The sequence below is a fragment of the Temnothorax curvispinosus genome, unplaced genomic scaffold (genome assembly GCF_003070985.1).
Source record: "Temnothorax curvispinosus isolate PA1 unplaced genomic scaffold, ASM307098v1 QBEX01005293.1, whole genome shotgun sequence".
NCBI classification, from domain to species: domain Eukaryota; kingdom Metazoa; phylum Arthropoda; class Insecta; order Hymenoptera; family Formicidae; genus Temnothorax; species Temnothorax curvispinosus.
The window spans coordinates 100328-114732 of NW_020215073.1; the positions used below are offsets into that span (position 1 = coordinate 100328).

Consider the following 14405-nt stretch of genomic DNA (forward strand, 5'->3'; position numbering starts at 1 on the left):
TTATAAAATTTTTTCTATTTTACTAAATAAAAAATAAAAAATCGCGATGAGCGACCTGTTAATATTAATATTAAAGGCTAAAATTTTAACAGGTATCTTATTTTACCTTCCTGCAAGTATATATGCTTTTCGTGAAATGAAAAAAAAAAATTGCTCCAAAATGACACACCCTAATATATATGTATATCGATAGATTTTGTATAAAAAATTTTGACACAAAAGTAAACATTTTTTCTTGAGACTTCTAAAGTATCGTTATTTTTAATTAAATCCAATTATGTACCATAGGTATGAGGATAATCGAACAGATCGTAAACGTTGGTACAAAATGCAGATATCTATCGCGAATTGGATGGTACGGCCATAGTCCTGCTAAGGTCATGTATAATCTAGGAATTGCGTAATACCGACTTTGCCAAATGTCCTTTCGCTCGGTCATTCTTAGAAATACTAGGAATGCGAACTACATCGATGACACTTGCTTTACTTTGCGTGTGCTCGCTGTCAAGCGAAGCGCCGGGACATTAACGATTCCTTGTGTTGCAGGATGGACTTCCGTAATTATGCCATCATGGCATAGTGCGCAATTATTTGCACGCACTGAAACCCTTTTCATCTCAGCTTTTCATCACAACAATTGGCTTTTCATTATCACGATCGACTTTTTCGCAATACGTGGAAGTAGCGTGTTCTATCGCCCGAACAATTTGCGTGTTTAATGCGTGTGTACGACGCGCGCATGATATGTCACTATTAACCACGTGTTCGCGAAACAATGTTGTCTTAAACAATAAGTAGAAAAAATAACATAAAAGGCGTGCAAAAATGTAAAGTGATATCAGTATAAAAAAATATGACATAATTTAGTTAAAAAATGTATCTATCCTTTCAGTCAAGTTATGTTTAAAAGTGAAATTGTATTTGAATGAAAAATATATAGCTCTAAAAAATTTCGTAGTCTGTACTAGAATAATAAAGCTCGAACGTTATAAATATATAAATCGACGTAATTGAAGCGTGATACACCGAATATAAAAAGTGCCACAGTTATTCACGTTTCTGATATTTCAGATAGCTAAATCTGCCGAAAAAAATGTTGCAAAATGTCTGTTACAAATTTTGTCGACAGAATGTCAGTAGAAATATAACAAAATATGACGATAAATCGATTAATGTATTATAAAACCGAGCAGAACCTATTTGACAATTATTTAAATTCCAATTAAATGATTAATGACAAATTCTGCTTTGTATTCTTTTGCAATCTGTTATCAAATTATGTCGATAGAATCCGTTGGCAGACCGCGAGCTTAAAGCAAAAGTTGATGTCAATATTCCGCTGCAATATTCTTCTAAATTTGCTGAAAATTGCTAGTATACTGCTAATTGTGTTTACATGAGATAAGATGCAAGATTCATATATAGAGAAATATTATATACTTATCTTAATAAAAAGCCGTATACTGCTGTACACAATATACAAGATGATGGCTGAAAACCTGTTTGTAGTGTCGCTGAAGAAATTTATACGGTATAAATATTTACTATAAAAAATCGTTGTTTAATATTACATTTAAATACTAATGATGTTATATTGTAAGCAGAGATCGGCAAAAAAATTTTTTATTATTTCTTTTTTAAATATCAAAGCAATCATTATCTTAAGCAAAAATACAATATTAAGTGCCAAGAAAAAAAAAATTTTTTATTTATTTTTATTTACCAAGCAATATGTAAATAATTAAAAAAAAAGATTATTTTTACCAAAATTGTTAATAATTTAACATCATACTATTATATAAAACCCGATTGTTTGTCTGTCCGTCTGTCCGTCCGTCTGTCCGCGAACTATTCATTCGTTAGTCGACCGAATTTTTACCAAAGGTATATGAAACAAGGGTAGAATTTCCCGGGAAGTGCCATGATGTGTAGAGTTTTTCGTTACCGATTTTCTGGAAACCGGTTTTTCTAATTTTTTCAAATTTTTGGGAAATAATTGACCGAATCTCAAAGAATTATAGATCAAATAGGGGTAGCTATTTCCGGGGAGTGCTATAAAGTGTATACTTTTTCGTTACCAATTTTTTTGGAAACCGATATTAAAAATTTTTCCAATTTTTCGGGAAATAATTGACCGAATCTCGAAAAATTATATATGAAACAGGGGTACAATTTTCTGGGAAGTGCTATAAAGTGTATAATTTTTTGTTACCGATTTTTTGGAAACCGGTTACGAAATTTTTCCAATTTTTCAAGAAATAATTGACTGAATCTTAAAGAATTATATATGAATTAGGGGTAAAAACAACTACCTAAAGAATGTAATAAAATAAGAAAAATTGCTAGTAATAACAGAGTTTCCGATTTCTGTTTAAAAAAATGTACGTGATTGCTCCAATTTCCGCAAATCTGTAGTATCTAATAAGTCGAGAATTATAATTAATTTAAAAATGGAAAAAAATAATTTTTAATTTTCCAAAAAATTAGTAATTAAATATTTTCTAATTTTTCAAAAAATTAACAATTAAATAAAAATAATTTCTGTTTATCATCCTTGACTCTGAACTAGGCCTCTTGGCAAAGACAAGCATAAACATGAAATAACTGATAATTTTGGCGTATATCTTTTAAACTATTACAGATAGGCTAATTTTGTTTAACCCTTACTTGCTACACTTCTGTAGACGTCACGTACTTGCCACATTGGGGTGGAATCTACCCCAGCGACAACAATTGTTATAACAAATAAGCTATTCAATATTTTAACTTGCCAATTTTTTTAGAACTTCTTAAAAGCTTACTTTTAAAAGTTATGTAGGTTATATAGCCAAAAATTAAAATTATGTATAATAAAAAAATTAAAATAGTAAAAGAAAAATGAAAAAATGGCTGTTTTTACAAAGAAATTTATTATTCGAACTATTGACAGTTGTCGTTATAAACCCGCTCCCCATAGGTTTCGATACTTAAAATTAAGGGAATATGGTCGTGGGGTTGATTTGATCCCAGTGTGGCAAATAAGGGTTAAGGCTTTTGAAAGCACATAAAAAGCATATTTAAAAGCACATTAAAAGCATAAATGCTAATTCTAGCATACTGAGTTTTTTATTTTATATGTAATTTTAATGAGTGGAGGTGCTAACTTACGTTAAGCACTCCCACTTTCAGTTGTGATTTCCCACTCAACCACTCGAGCACAAAAATTATGAATAGAGCATAGGGGAGACCGGGGCGAAGTCGGCCCTATTTTTTCGGTGCCGATTTTTAACAAAATAAATCATTTTAGTGAAATATAGTATACCATTGTAAAGAGTGAACTCTTGGCTACAAAGTTTATATAGGCATTTTTAGTCTACGTCGCTTTGTTCAACCGGTATAGAGTAAAAACGACAAAGGTGCAAAAATCAAAAAGTCAAAATTCCCGGGGTAGAGTCGTGTCTTCATTCTCGGACTGGATTTTAAATGAAAATTCATAATTCCGATCATGAAAAATGATAGAATACATTTTATTAATTATTTTTTAATAGAAAAATGGAAACATTAATTAAAAACACGATGGCGGAAAATAATTACAAGAAAAGCGCACATGCTTGTGTGTCCTACGCTCGCACGTTTCTCGTCAGCTCTATTCTGTCATCTCTGAGCACACGCAGCACATATTATCCTCGCCGGAATCCGATCACTGCTGCTTTTTTGACTTTGATTTTTGGCGGAAGCCTCCATGATATGGCTTGGTCACGACTTCCCCCTGAATACAAGTTTTAGGTTTGGTCGCTTATAAAATAATAGAAATCAATGGAAATAAAAAAATTGCACTGGATTCGTGTTCAGCATGCATTACTCTTTAGAATCACTTACTTTGAGATTCGGAGACACAATAATATTTAAGATATTACAAATTTTCGACGCGTAAAAAATTTTACTTTCGACCTCCGAAAACACGTTTGCCTCGATAAGAATCACAACATGGCACATAACCTCACTAAACTTCGATGGTCACGTGGGCACCATAAGCCGCGTTTACAGTATTAATGGCGAGTTCACACAACATACAAATTTCGAGATAATTGAATAGTCGAGAAAAAAAGACTCCGCCCCGGGGCCGACTTCGCCCCGGTCTCCCCTAATTAGCATATAAAGACTACTTAAGGATGTATGGGTGACATCTCAAAGCATTACCAAAAATCTAAAAATTTCATAGATTGTTCTATTATTACGTCTAAGTATCTGTGTAAAATTTCAGCACAATTTTCTTACTGGTTTAAAAGTTATTTAATTTTTTTGTTTGCATTAATTTTTATCATATCTCGGGATTGGCTGCACCAATCTTATTCGGACTAGTCGCAATCGAAAGCTTGTATCGACATTATATTTAAAAAATGTCGTTAGATTTTTTATTACGGCTTTAATTTCTGAGATATTTTAATCAAAAATTTGTTGACGTATGAAATTTCTTCTTATTCTTATAATTTGATAAGGAAGTAGCATTACGAATTAAATCAAATTTTGTACATATGCTAATAAAACTATGATAAATATTCGTACAAAAGTTCATTTGGATCCACTTACTCGTTTAAAAGTTATTTACCTAAAACTGTAGCAAAATGTGGTCAGTACGCTGCATAACCCATTTTAGTCTATGTGACTTGGCAACATCGCAGTGAGGCAGTACAGATCGATGTATTGAAAGTGTAAACAGTTCGAGTCAATATCAAAATTTTATCGAAATTTTGTTACGATATTCAACATTTTTCGGCATTTTGATTCCGCGCTTGAAAGGTGACAGGCAGTAATGCCAACGTAGAAAATAATGCGGTGTTGCATATTTAAAGCTGGCATTAAATGGTATATTTTAGGTTTACATTTTGTTTTAAAATTATTAATTAAATAGGGGAGACCGGGGCTAGACCGTTAGTTTTTTTTGGTGCCGATTTTTAACAACAAAATAAATAATTGTAGTTAAATGTGGTATACCACTGTAAAAAGTGAACCTTTAGCTACAAAATTTATACAGGAAATTTTTATCTACGTCACTTTGTTTAACCGGTATAGAGCAAAAACGACAACGGTGCAAAAATTGAAATCTCAAAAATGCCGTGGTTGAACCGTTACTCCCCCGGAGTAAATCCGTTACACTGCATTTTCAATACATATACGTACATCTAATCCTGAAAAATGATAAGATACATTTTAATAATTGTTTTTTAAGAGAAAAATAAAAATTTATCTCAAATTTTTATGCAAAACATTAAAAAATAATTGTTTTACCTATTCCATAAAACAATTTAGGCACGTGAATACAGATTCTGACGAGCGCACGACGACGATGACGACGGCCACGACCATCACCACGACAACGACGATGACGGCCACGACCAACACCACCATGACGACGACGACGACGATGACGGTCACGACCACCACCACCACCACCACCACTACACTGACACTGACACAACGACCAACAACTACGATCTACCGCGGCCGGGACGATCTGCCACGCGCGCGGCATGTCAACTCTCGCGCGGAAATCGCGGAATCTCAGAGCCGTGCCGTGCCTCGCCATACCTCGCCGACGTGCCGTGAGCGCGAGAGAACTCGAAAACAACGGTCCGCCATCTTTTCGGTCGGCCAAAACACCCGTTTTGCGATGATACGTACGTACCATTTCCTTCCTATACAAACTGACGCATGTGCAAGGGAAGACAGAATCACGCCGCTCGAGGGAAACCTAACCTGAAATCGCAGTGAGCGGCGTGAGCTAAAGTCGTGCGCCCGGCGCGCCACAGTGACGAGACTAGCGGACCAGCCCCGGGTGCTTACTAGCGGATAAGCCCCAAACATAAGTTTCAGGTTTGATCGCCCACGAAATATTAAACATTAACGATAATGAAAAAACTACACTGGATTCGTGTTCAGCATGCATTACTCTTTATAATCACGTACCTCGAGATTTAGAGAGCAAATATTATTGCAGATATTACAATATTTCCACGCGCAGAAAATTTCACTTTCACCTTCCGAAAACACGTTTGCTCTCGTAAAAATCATAACACGGCAGGTAACCTGCCGAAACTCCGTTGGTCACATGGGTACCATAAGCAGCGTTTACAATGTTAATAGCGAGTTCGCACAATATACAGGTTCCGAGATATTTTATTTAGCGGATTTACCCCGTTAGCGGTCTAGCCCCGGTCTCCCCTATATATAACTTATTACTTTTATATTAAATATATATTTAAATTATTCGATACCTATAGTAACCAAAAATCGTCTTATAAATTATTCGTTTTTTCATTTTTTTATAGTTGATTTCAGAGCATTTTCAAGACCAAAAGTTTCTGTCGTTAATTATGATAAATATTAATTATAAATATTCCCTTTTTTGAAGACGTTAAAAATCATGTTATTTTACGATAGTTGAACTTCTTATGTAATATAAATTTATTTATTTTATATTTCAAACGATATAAATCTAAGAAATCTGCAGTTTTTAAATTTTAATCACTTTTTGCTGGTATTGTACATCCTTAATTTCTGTATGTGTTATGTTGGTTTTTTGTAAAAGGAGTGCTAACTTAACAGACATTTTTTAAACTGCGTGCCAATAAAGACTTTGTCGGACTTAAAACGCAATTGTGTAAACTGAAACTAGAAATAATATCTCATATTAATTTGACTGTTAAGTAAAATAATATACTACAAGAATATTTATAATAGTTATACAAACTTATGGATAGATCAGCTTGTTAGACACAAATTATTTTTTATGCCGTGTAATTATGTTTTTGTAAAAGTCGTTAACAAAAAAATAATAAAGACATTTACTACTGTATTATTGTAATAAAAGCCAATTAAATATAAAATTTAATCTGTACTATACTTTATTTTCCAATTAACTTATCATAATTTTCCCAAAATCAAATTAATACCTACTCAACATTGGTCTAACTTTTTAATTTGAATCAAATATTTACATGTTAAGTCCATCCATATTTAATCTACATAAGTGATTTTATTAAATGTAAATTAAAACCATTTTTAAACAAATATAATCTTAACTTAAAATCTGGGTTTAATTTGAGTTTTATACATATAGACATATTGGATCTGCCATTTTGAATCTCATTCATTTGACTAGATAACACTATAGATATTTGTGTAACAACTGCGGGAAGTTGAGAATTGGACACGGGTGCGGAGTGGACGCACGAGCCGAAGGCGAGTGCGATCACCCGCACGCGTGTCCAATTCTCAACCCGCACGTGTTACACACCCTATTTTATATTACAAAGTGCGTGGAAAGTGGCCCATTATTGCGCGCGCGTCATCTGTGCGACGGATGGCCGATTCCATACACGAGTCAAAACAGTGCGGTAATGTTTACATTACCGCACAGTTTCGAAGAAACAGTGCGGTAATGTTACATTACCGCACTGTTTTGACTCGTGTATGGAATTGGCTATTTGTCACACAGATGGCGCGCGCGTAATGGGCCACTTTCCACGCACGTGTGATATAATAGTTATTTGTGTAACAAGTGCGGGAAGTTAAGAATTGGACACGAGTGCGGAATGGACGCACGAGCCGAAGGCGGTGCGATCACCCGCACGAGTGTCCAATTCTCAATTCGCACGTGTTACACACCCTATTTTATATTACAAAGTACGTGGAAAGTGGTCTATTGCGCGCGCGTCATCAGTGCATAAATCATCATGTGCGCGTCATCTGTCATGACATAAATGTCACGCGTTTTATTTATAACACGTTCATAAAAATCCGAGAATTTTTGAAAAGTTTAGAGAATTAATGTGTATGTTTTGCTGCTTTAAGATTGCCATATTGGATCCGCCATTTTAAATATGACTTATTTAATCAAATATTATTTAAGAGTATGAGTAATATGATTTCTACCTATAAAATGTTCATAGAAATAAAAAATTCGTCAAAAAATACAAGAAATAACTAAGTCTTAGTCACTTCAGCTATGCCTATTCTCTAACTTTTTAACGACGATGTCGCTATCGTTATGTAGCGACGATTGTCGCTTGCGCGAACGACACTGTAACGATAAAGCTTAGACTAACTTAGACTAACGATACCGTATCGATACAAAATGCGGTACCGACGTCGTTACCGAAACGAGTATACTCGAATTCATATAACTCTATCGCTGTCGTATTCAGCCAATAAAATCTCGTCTTTGAAACATCCTTTCTGATAAGTTTAAGGACGTTAAAATAAGTTGAGGGGGTCGATTGTGTATCTTCTCGGGAAAAAATGTTTATATACAATTTTATCTAATTATATATAACTTTGTAGATATAATTATACATGGATTTTGACCTGATCTAATTATATATAAATAGATAAAATTGTATATGATTATATGTAATTAGATCAAACTATGCATACTTCATATATATATATTCATTATATATATATATATATATATATATATATATATATATATATAAATATTTTTGGATACAATTAGATCAAATCTTTAATGGGTCCATTTTTGTGGTAAATATGTAGAATCAAAAGTGAAATGATTTATTCCATATATTATAATTTGGCACTGCTTGAGACAGTGCCGTGTCTCTTGATACCGTTTTTATACTACTGTCCGTCAAATTTTAAATATGAGAAACAAATCCTATCAAATGCCATATTGGATAATCCAAATTTAAAGTTTATATATGATTATATATAATTATATATAATCTTTTTTTATATTTGTAACACACCAAATTTAATAAACTCTATTATGTGAACAATAAAATATATGTGTACGCATACATATAAAAATAAAATTACATTATTCTATACTAGAAAAATGGTATTTTTACGCGAATTCATTATTTATTATTTCAATCAAACATTAAAAAAATATATATAATTATATCTAATTTGGCGCAATTATATATAAGTTTGTATATAATTTGATGTATCTCAACTCGAAAAAAATTCTAATATAACTGCATAATTTGATATGGAGTTATAAATATTTTGATGTAATTACATATAATTATTTACTCGAAAAAGACTTTTAATATAACTTTACATAATTTGATATGGAGTTATAAATATTTTGATATAATTACATATAATTATTTACTCAAAAAAGAGTTTTAATATAATTGTATAATTCGATGTGGAGTTATACATATCTTGATATAATTACATATGTAATTATTTACTCAGAAAAGAATTGTAATATAATGTTGCATAATTTGATATGGAGTTATAAATATTTTGATATAATTGCACATAAATAAATTATATATATTTTTTTATTAAAGATAATGATTCCCTTCTCGGGATACATGGCGTTTTACAGGGACCAACCCTTCAACCCTTTACATATACCCGTAAAATTTAAATCAAAACCTGGCCTTTGTGCGACCTTACAATACTGCTGTTCTCTCTCCCTCCTCATTCTGATGACGCCTAGCATCCAATCCACTCCCTCTCCTCCTTCTGACATTATTGTTGATTTCGGTATGCCCATTTCCTTGGTTTCTGTGCATTCCGTCAGAATATGGTTCCAGGTTTACTTTCTCTCCACATAATCTGCATTCTCTTTTGCTGTCCTCCTCCCAATATTCATCTCCTCTCCATTCGTTGCAGCATCTGAATCTGGCTATGGTCTTCAGTCTTTTTCCTTTTCCTTTTTGGCCCAAGTATTTCGCTCTTCCTATTCCCCTCCACCTTTTGTATTCTTTCGCCGAACCTGACTCTTCTATTTTATTTTCCCTTTCTTCCAGCTGCTTTCCTTTATACTTTTTCACCCATTCTTCCACTGTATTCATTCCTTTGTCTTCCTTTGTCTTCTTAGCTTCTTTTTCCTAACGGCTCGTTCCTCCTGCTTCATATAGTTCTTTCATTCTCTTGCCCCAGTTTGTACTTTCCCACTCTATCTTATCCATTTCTCTTCTGCACTCTTTTAGTATCACGTTTCCTGACTCGTTCTTTATTCTGTCTAGGTACCTTATTGCTCTTCCTCCCGCTTCTAGGCTTATCTTCTCTATGGTTGTCTCCTCTCTGACTATGTATCCTGGAGTACACCTGTCCAATCCAAGAACCCATTTTATGTACCTTTCTTGTAGTGCCTCGACCTTTTTCCATTATCTCCATCCCCATACTTCTACTCCATACAACATGATGCTTTTCACCATAACATTGAACATCATAATTCTTCTGTCAAAGTCTCCTCTCCTCTCTCCTATTCCCCATATCTGTGCCATGGCTGCCGCCGCTTTTTTGACTACGTCCCTTATATGTGCATCGTCCCTGTTATTCTTCTTAAACGTGAAACCTAAGTATTTGAATTCTCTTACTTCTTCTAGTTTTTCATTTTTCCATTCCCACTTTCTTTCTTGACTTCTTTCTTTTTTGCAGAAAACTAGTATCTTGGACTTACCCGCATTTATAGGGTTAATCTCTTTTCTTCGAGATATTTTTCGAGAGTTCTCAACATTCTCTTCATGTCCTTCTCAGACTCCGCCATCATTGCCAGGTCGTCTGCATATGCGAGTATAAATATTTTTATTCTGCCGATTACCATTCCTCCGACTTGTCTCTTCTTCAAGAATTCCTCCTGTTGATGATTTAAAGAATGTTTACCCCTGTATTGCGGATTACAAAACTCTTTATTCGTACACACGTAAATCTCTTGCAATCGTTACAATGTGTCTCTACACAGATTCTGATTCTCTGCGAGTCCGTGCGGTAAGACCGGAAGCTAGTAACTAGTAACTAACGTTCATCGCGCCGTCTGTGTCGCGCTAAACTAACTATTACCGAAAAATATTTAATTTGGAACGCTTGAATATGAACTCCCGTAACACCTCCACATCTGCCAAATATAATATAAAGAGTAGTGGGCTTAGGGGGCAGCCTTGCCTTAATCCCCTCTCTGTCCAGAATATTTCTGTTACCTTGTTTCCTGATATCACTCTAGTCGTAGTCTCCTTGTATGAATCTTTTAGTCTTTTTATTAGTCTTTCACTAATTCCTTGTTCTTTCATGTTCTTCCATAGCAACTCCCTATCTACCTTGTCGAAAGCCGCCTTTACGTCTGCAAAAAATACGTATAACTTTTCCTTCTTTTTTACTAGCACCTTCTCCGCTGCTGTTTTCAATGTATATATATTATCTGTGCAGCTTCTTTTTTTTCTAAATCCTGCTTGTGTTTCCGGTAATATTTTAAGTCGATTTGCTTCCTCTCTTAACCTTCCTTCCAGAATTATCGCGTATATTTTGTATGCCGTGTCCAGAAGTGAGATCCCTTGATAATTTCCTGTTTCCTTTTTGTTACCCTTTTTGTGTATTGGGTATATTCTTCCCTCTTTCCATCCACTTGGTATCTCTCCTTCTTGCCATATTTTTTGTAAAATTTCTCTTAATTTTCCCTTTGTTTCCTTGTTCGCATATAACCAAGCTTTATTTTTTATACCGTCTTCTCCCGCTGCTTTCTTCTTCTTTAATCTCGCTATTGCTCTGCCTACTTCCTCCTCTGTTGTATCATCCGTACTTTCCTCTATACTTCCTTTTAATACTTCCTCTTGCTGCTCTTTTGGTTCTTTGTTTTTCTTTCTTGTATCTCTTTCCTCTAGTAATTCCATAAAGTGTCTTTTCCATTGTTCTTCTCCGATGCTATTATCCGGCTTCTCTCTTCCTCCTCTCTCCTTCTTTATGTACTTCTAAATTTCCGTTTCATTGGTTATTTCTATTATCTTTTTCTGCTCTATTTCTCTCTCTTTTCTCTGTTTCTTTCCGCACAACTTGTTGTGTTTTCGTTTCTCTTCTGTATATCTCCCTTTTTCAATTTTCCCTTTCTTTATTTGCCTTAACACTCGGTTCAATCTTTTTTTGCTTCCTCTGCATTCTTTGTCCCACCACTTCTTCTCTCCTATCTTTGGTTTTTTAATCCGGATAACTTTTTTATACACTGCTTTTCTGACTTCCTCGACTAACTCATCTCATTCCTCTTGAATACCTTTTTTTCTGCTTTTTTTTCTCTAAGTTTTCTCTGTAAGAAGTTACTCCCTCTTCTGACCAGTCTTCTATCTCTTTCTCTTCCTTTTTCTCGGTTTCTTGTTCTAATTCCACTTCTGCGGTTGTCTGTAGTATTAATTCCAACGGCATGTGGTTTGATTCGGTTCTTTCTCCTACTTTGAATTCTTCTATTACGTCCCAAGCTTCTGCGTTGCAAATTGCATAATCTGTTACCAAGCTTCCTAGTGTTCCCGCAAACGTCCATTCTCCTTGCTCGTCACCCTCCATAGTTCCATTCAGTAATCCAAGTCCCATTTTTTCTACTGTCTCTATAAGTTCAGCTCCCTGTCTGTTTTCAGTTTTATCCTTTGACTTCCTTATTCTATCCTCTTCTTCTCCATTCCACAAAATTCCGCCTTTTTCGGCTGTTTGGGCGTTGAAGTCACCACCTATTATTGTTTTCCTGTGACCTTTATTTTCTGTTAATTCCTCCATCTCTTCTAAGAGAGCTTTCTTTCCCTCCCTGTTGTATATTGATATAATCCTCCATTTTTCCTTCCCGATTTGCACATTACAGCTGATTATCCCTTGGCTGTCCTTTTGTACGCTTTCTTTTTTTATTGCTTTCCTTATTCCGGTTATCATGCCTCCAGATCCTCTGCCCTTCTTTTTATCTCTCTTTGCATATTGTATTTCCCAGTTAAAGTCCGTTGGCAGCAGATGCTCTATCTTCTTCCACCCTTTCTCTTCTATCCAGGTTTCTGTGAGGTTGACTATGTCAAACTTTTTCACGTAGTCCCAGAAATCTCTATTTTTCCTTGATAGACCAGCCACATTTCAAAACATTATACTTATTTTCCTTTTATCTTCCTTGTATTCATTGTTTTTATTCTGTGTCTTCTCGGCCTTCTCTACTCCATTCTCGTGCCGTCCTCTTCGCCTCTTTCGTCGGCCTCCGCTTGGAAAAACGTCTGCAATTCTAACTCTGCTTTGGTTTCATTCCATCTGTACCATTTATCTTCTATTTTTAACTTCCAATATCTAACTACCACTTCCTTTCCTTGCGTTCTCTGTTCTTTTGCCATCTTTACAATCTTCCTTTGTATTTCCCTTGCTTTTACCGTTCTGTCGTTTTCAATGTAGATTTCTTCTCTTCCCAGTCGGCTTTTACTTCCCATTATTTTCCTTTTATTTTCTTGATCCTTTATTTTTGCCTGTATTATTTTTTCTCCTCCTACTAATCTTGCTCTTTCCACCTTCGCCTCTACTCCCAGCCGCTCTTTCACAAATTCTTCTACTTTCTTTTCCAGGCCTCTTCTTTCCCTTCCTACATTCAAGCCTTTTATAATAATATTATTCTTTCTTTCTTCTCTGTCCTTTTTCTCCATCATGATTTCCATTTCCTTTACTTGTTTCCTCAATTCATCTGTATTTTCGCTTGTTCTCGGTATATTCTTCTGATTGCCTTCCTCGATCTTACTAAGTCTAGCTTCTATTGTTTTGATTTTATTTGCTTGCTCGCTTCCCGATAATTTCTTCTCAAAATTTTTTAGCTTTCCCTCTATTTTCTTTTCTAGATCCCTTTCTCTTAAGACATTTCTCTCTCTTTCGGCACGCAATTCCTCTTTCAGCTGTTGCACTTCACTTTTAATTTCTTTATTTTCCTGCGTGAGCATATCCTTCATGTCTCTCATTTGCATTGTCAGTGCTATCAGAATGTCTTTTTCACTCTTTTCATCCCACATATCTTCCATTTCTCCGTCTCTATTGTTCTGCAATTCTTTATTTTGTGCAAAGGCAAACGTACTCTTTCCTTCTTGATTCGTATCGTCGCCTTTCAGCCGCGAGTCCCTCTCGTCGTTCCTCCGTTTGCCCTTTTGCGCGTGCTCTTCCCCTTCCGGTGAGAGCTCACCTCTCTTTCTCTTTATTACGAAATCAAGTATCGAGCCGCAACTCTGCGTTCTCTCTCTCACCAGCCTGGCGGCCTGACTCGGCCTTCCCCTTCTCGCTGGTGTTATCGTCTTTTCCCACGTTTCTCTTTCCGCAGAGTCGGCTGGTTCTCTTTCTCTCGTTATTCTTTCCTGGGACTTATCGTCTGTCTCAGCTGATAATCCTTTCTCCGCTGTCTTTGCTTCCTTATCTTCCACACAGATGGCCCTTTTCCGCTCTCCATGCACCCCTCCGGTGCCTTGCGGTTCTTTTTAACCTCACTTCCTCGCAGCCAAACAGAGTCACAAATCCTCAAAAATCGTCTCCCTTGCGGCTCCCGCGTTGCTTCCTTATATTTGCGATTAAACTTGCAAATCTGCGCATGCAAAATACCTGAAACCAAATCGCCCTAGGGTGATGGAACGGCAGATAAACTCGGAAATAAGTCGACGCGTTTGACAGACGTGCTTCTG

At 35.3% G+C, this 14405-nt stretch overlaps 2 protein-coding genes across 2 annotated transcripts in view; both read right to left on the bottom strand.

Moving 5' to 3' along the window:
• LOC112454734 (odorant receptor 13a-like) overlaps positions 1 to 439 on the bottom strand; it is a 4087-nt gene extending 3648 nt beyond the window's left edge. Inside the window, exon 1 of the mRNA XM_025016285.1 lies at positions 284 to 439. Within this exon, the coding sequence (XP_024872053.1) occupies positions 284 to 439 (156 nt within the window). The remainder of the gene's footprint in view (positions 1 to 283) is intronic.
• A 9993-nt stretch (positions 440 to 10432) lies between these two features.
• Positions 10433 to 13757, bottom strand: LOC112454733 (myosin-3-like). The gene is made up of 5 exons (XM_025016283.1): positions 12919 to 13757; positions 12052 to 12820; positions 11462 to 11708; positions 10944 to 11083; positions 10433 to 10603 (listed from the first exon to the last, which is right to left on the bottom strand). Exons 1-5 carry the CDS (start codon positions 13755 to 13757, stop codon positions 10433 to 10435), a joined length of 2166 nt encoding a protein of 721 aa, XP_024872051.1.
• Between the last annotated feature and the right edge of the window lie 648 nt (positions 13758 to 14405).

What these genes read in the sequence shown, in the direction of transcription:
- LOC112454733 (XM_025016283.1), bottom strand. Translation starts at nt 13,757, where the DNA reads ATGGAAGATATGTGGGATGAAAAGAGTGAAAAAGACATTCTGATAGCA. An exon ending in AAGACTGGTCAGAAGAGGGA is followed by an intron (nt 11,709 to 12,051) that starts GTAACTTCTTAC and finishes ACGGAAATTTAG; the next exon opens with AAGTACATAAAGAAGGAGAG. An exon ending in GAGTGATATCAGGAAACAAG is followed by an intron (nt 10,604 to 10,943) that starts GTAACAGAAATA and finishes AATCATCAACAG; the next exon opens with GAGGAATTCTTGAAGAAGAG.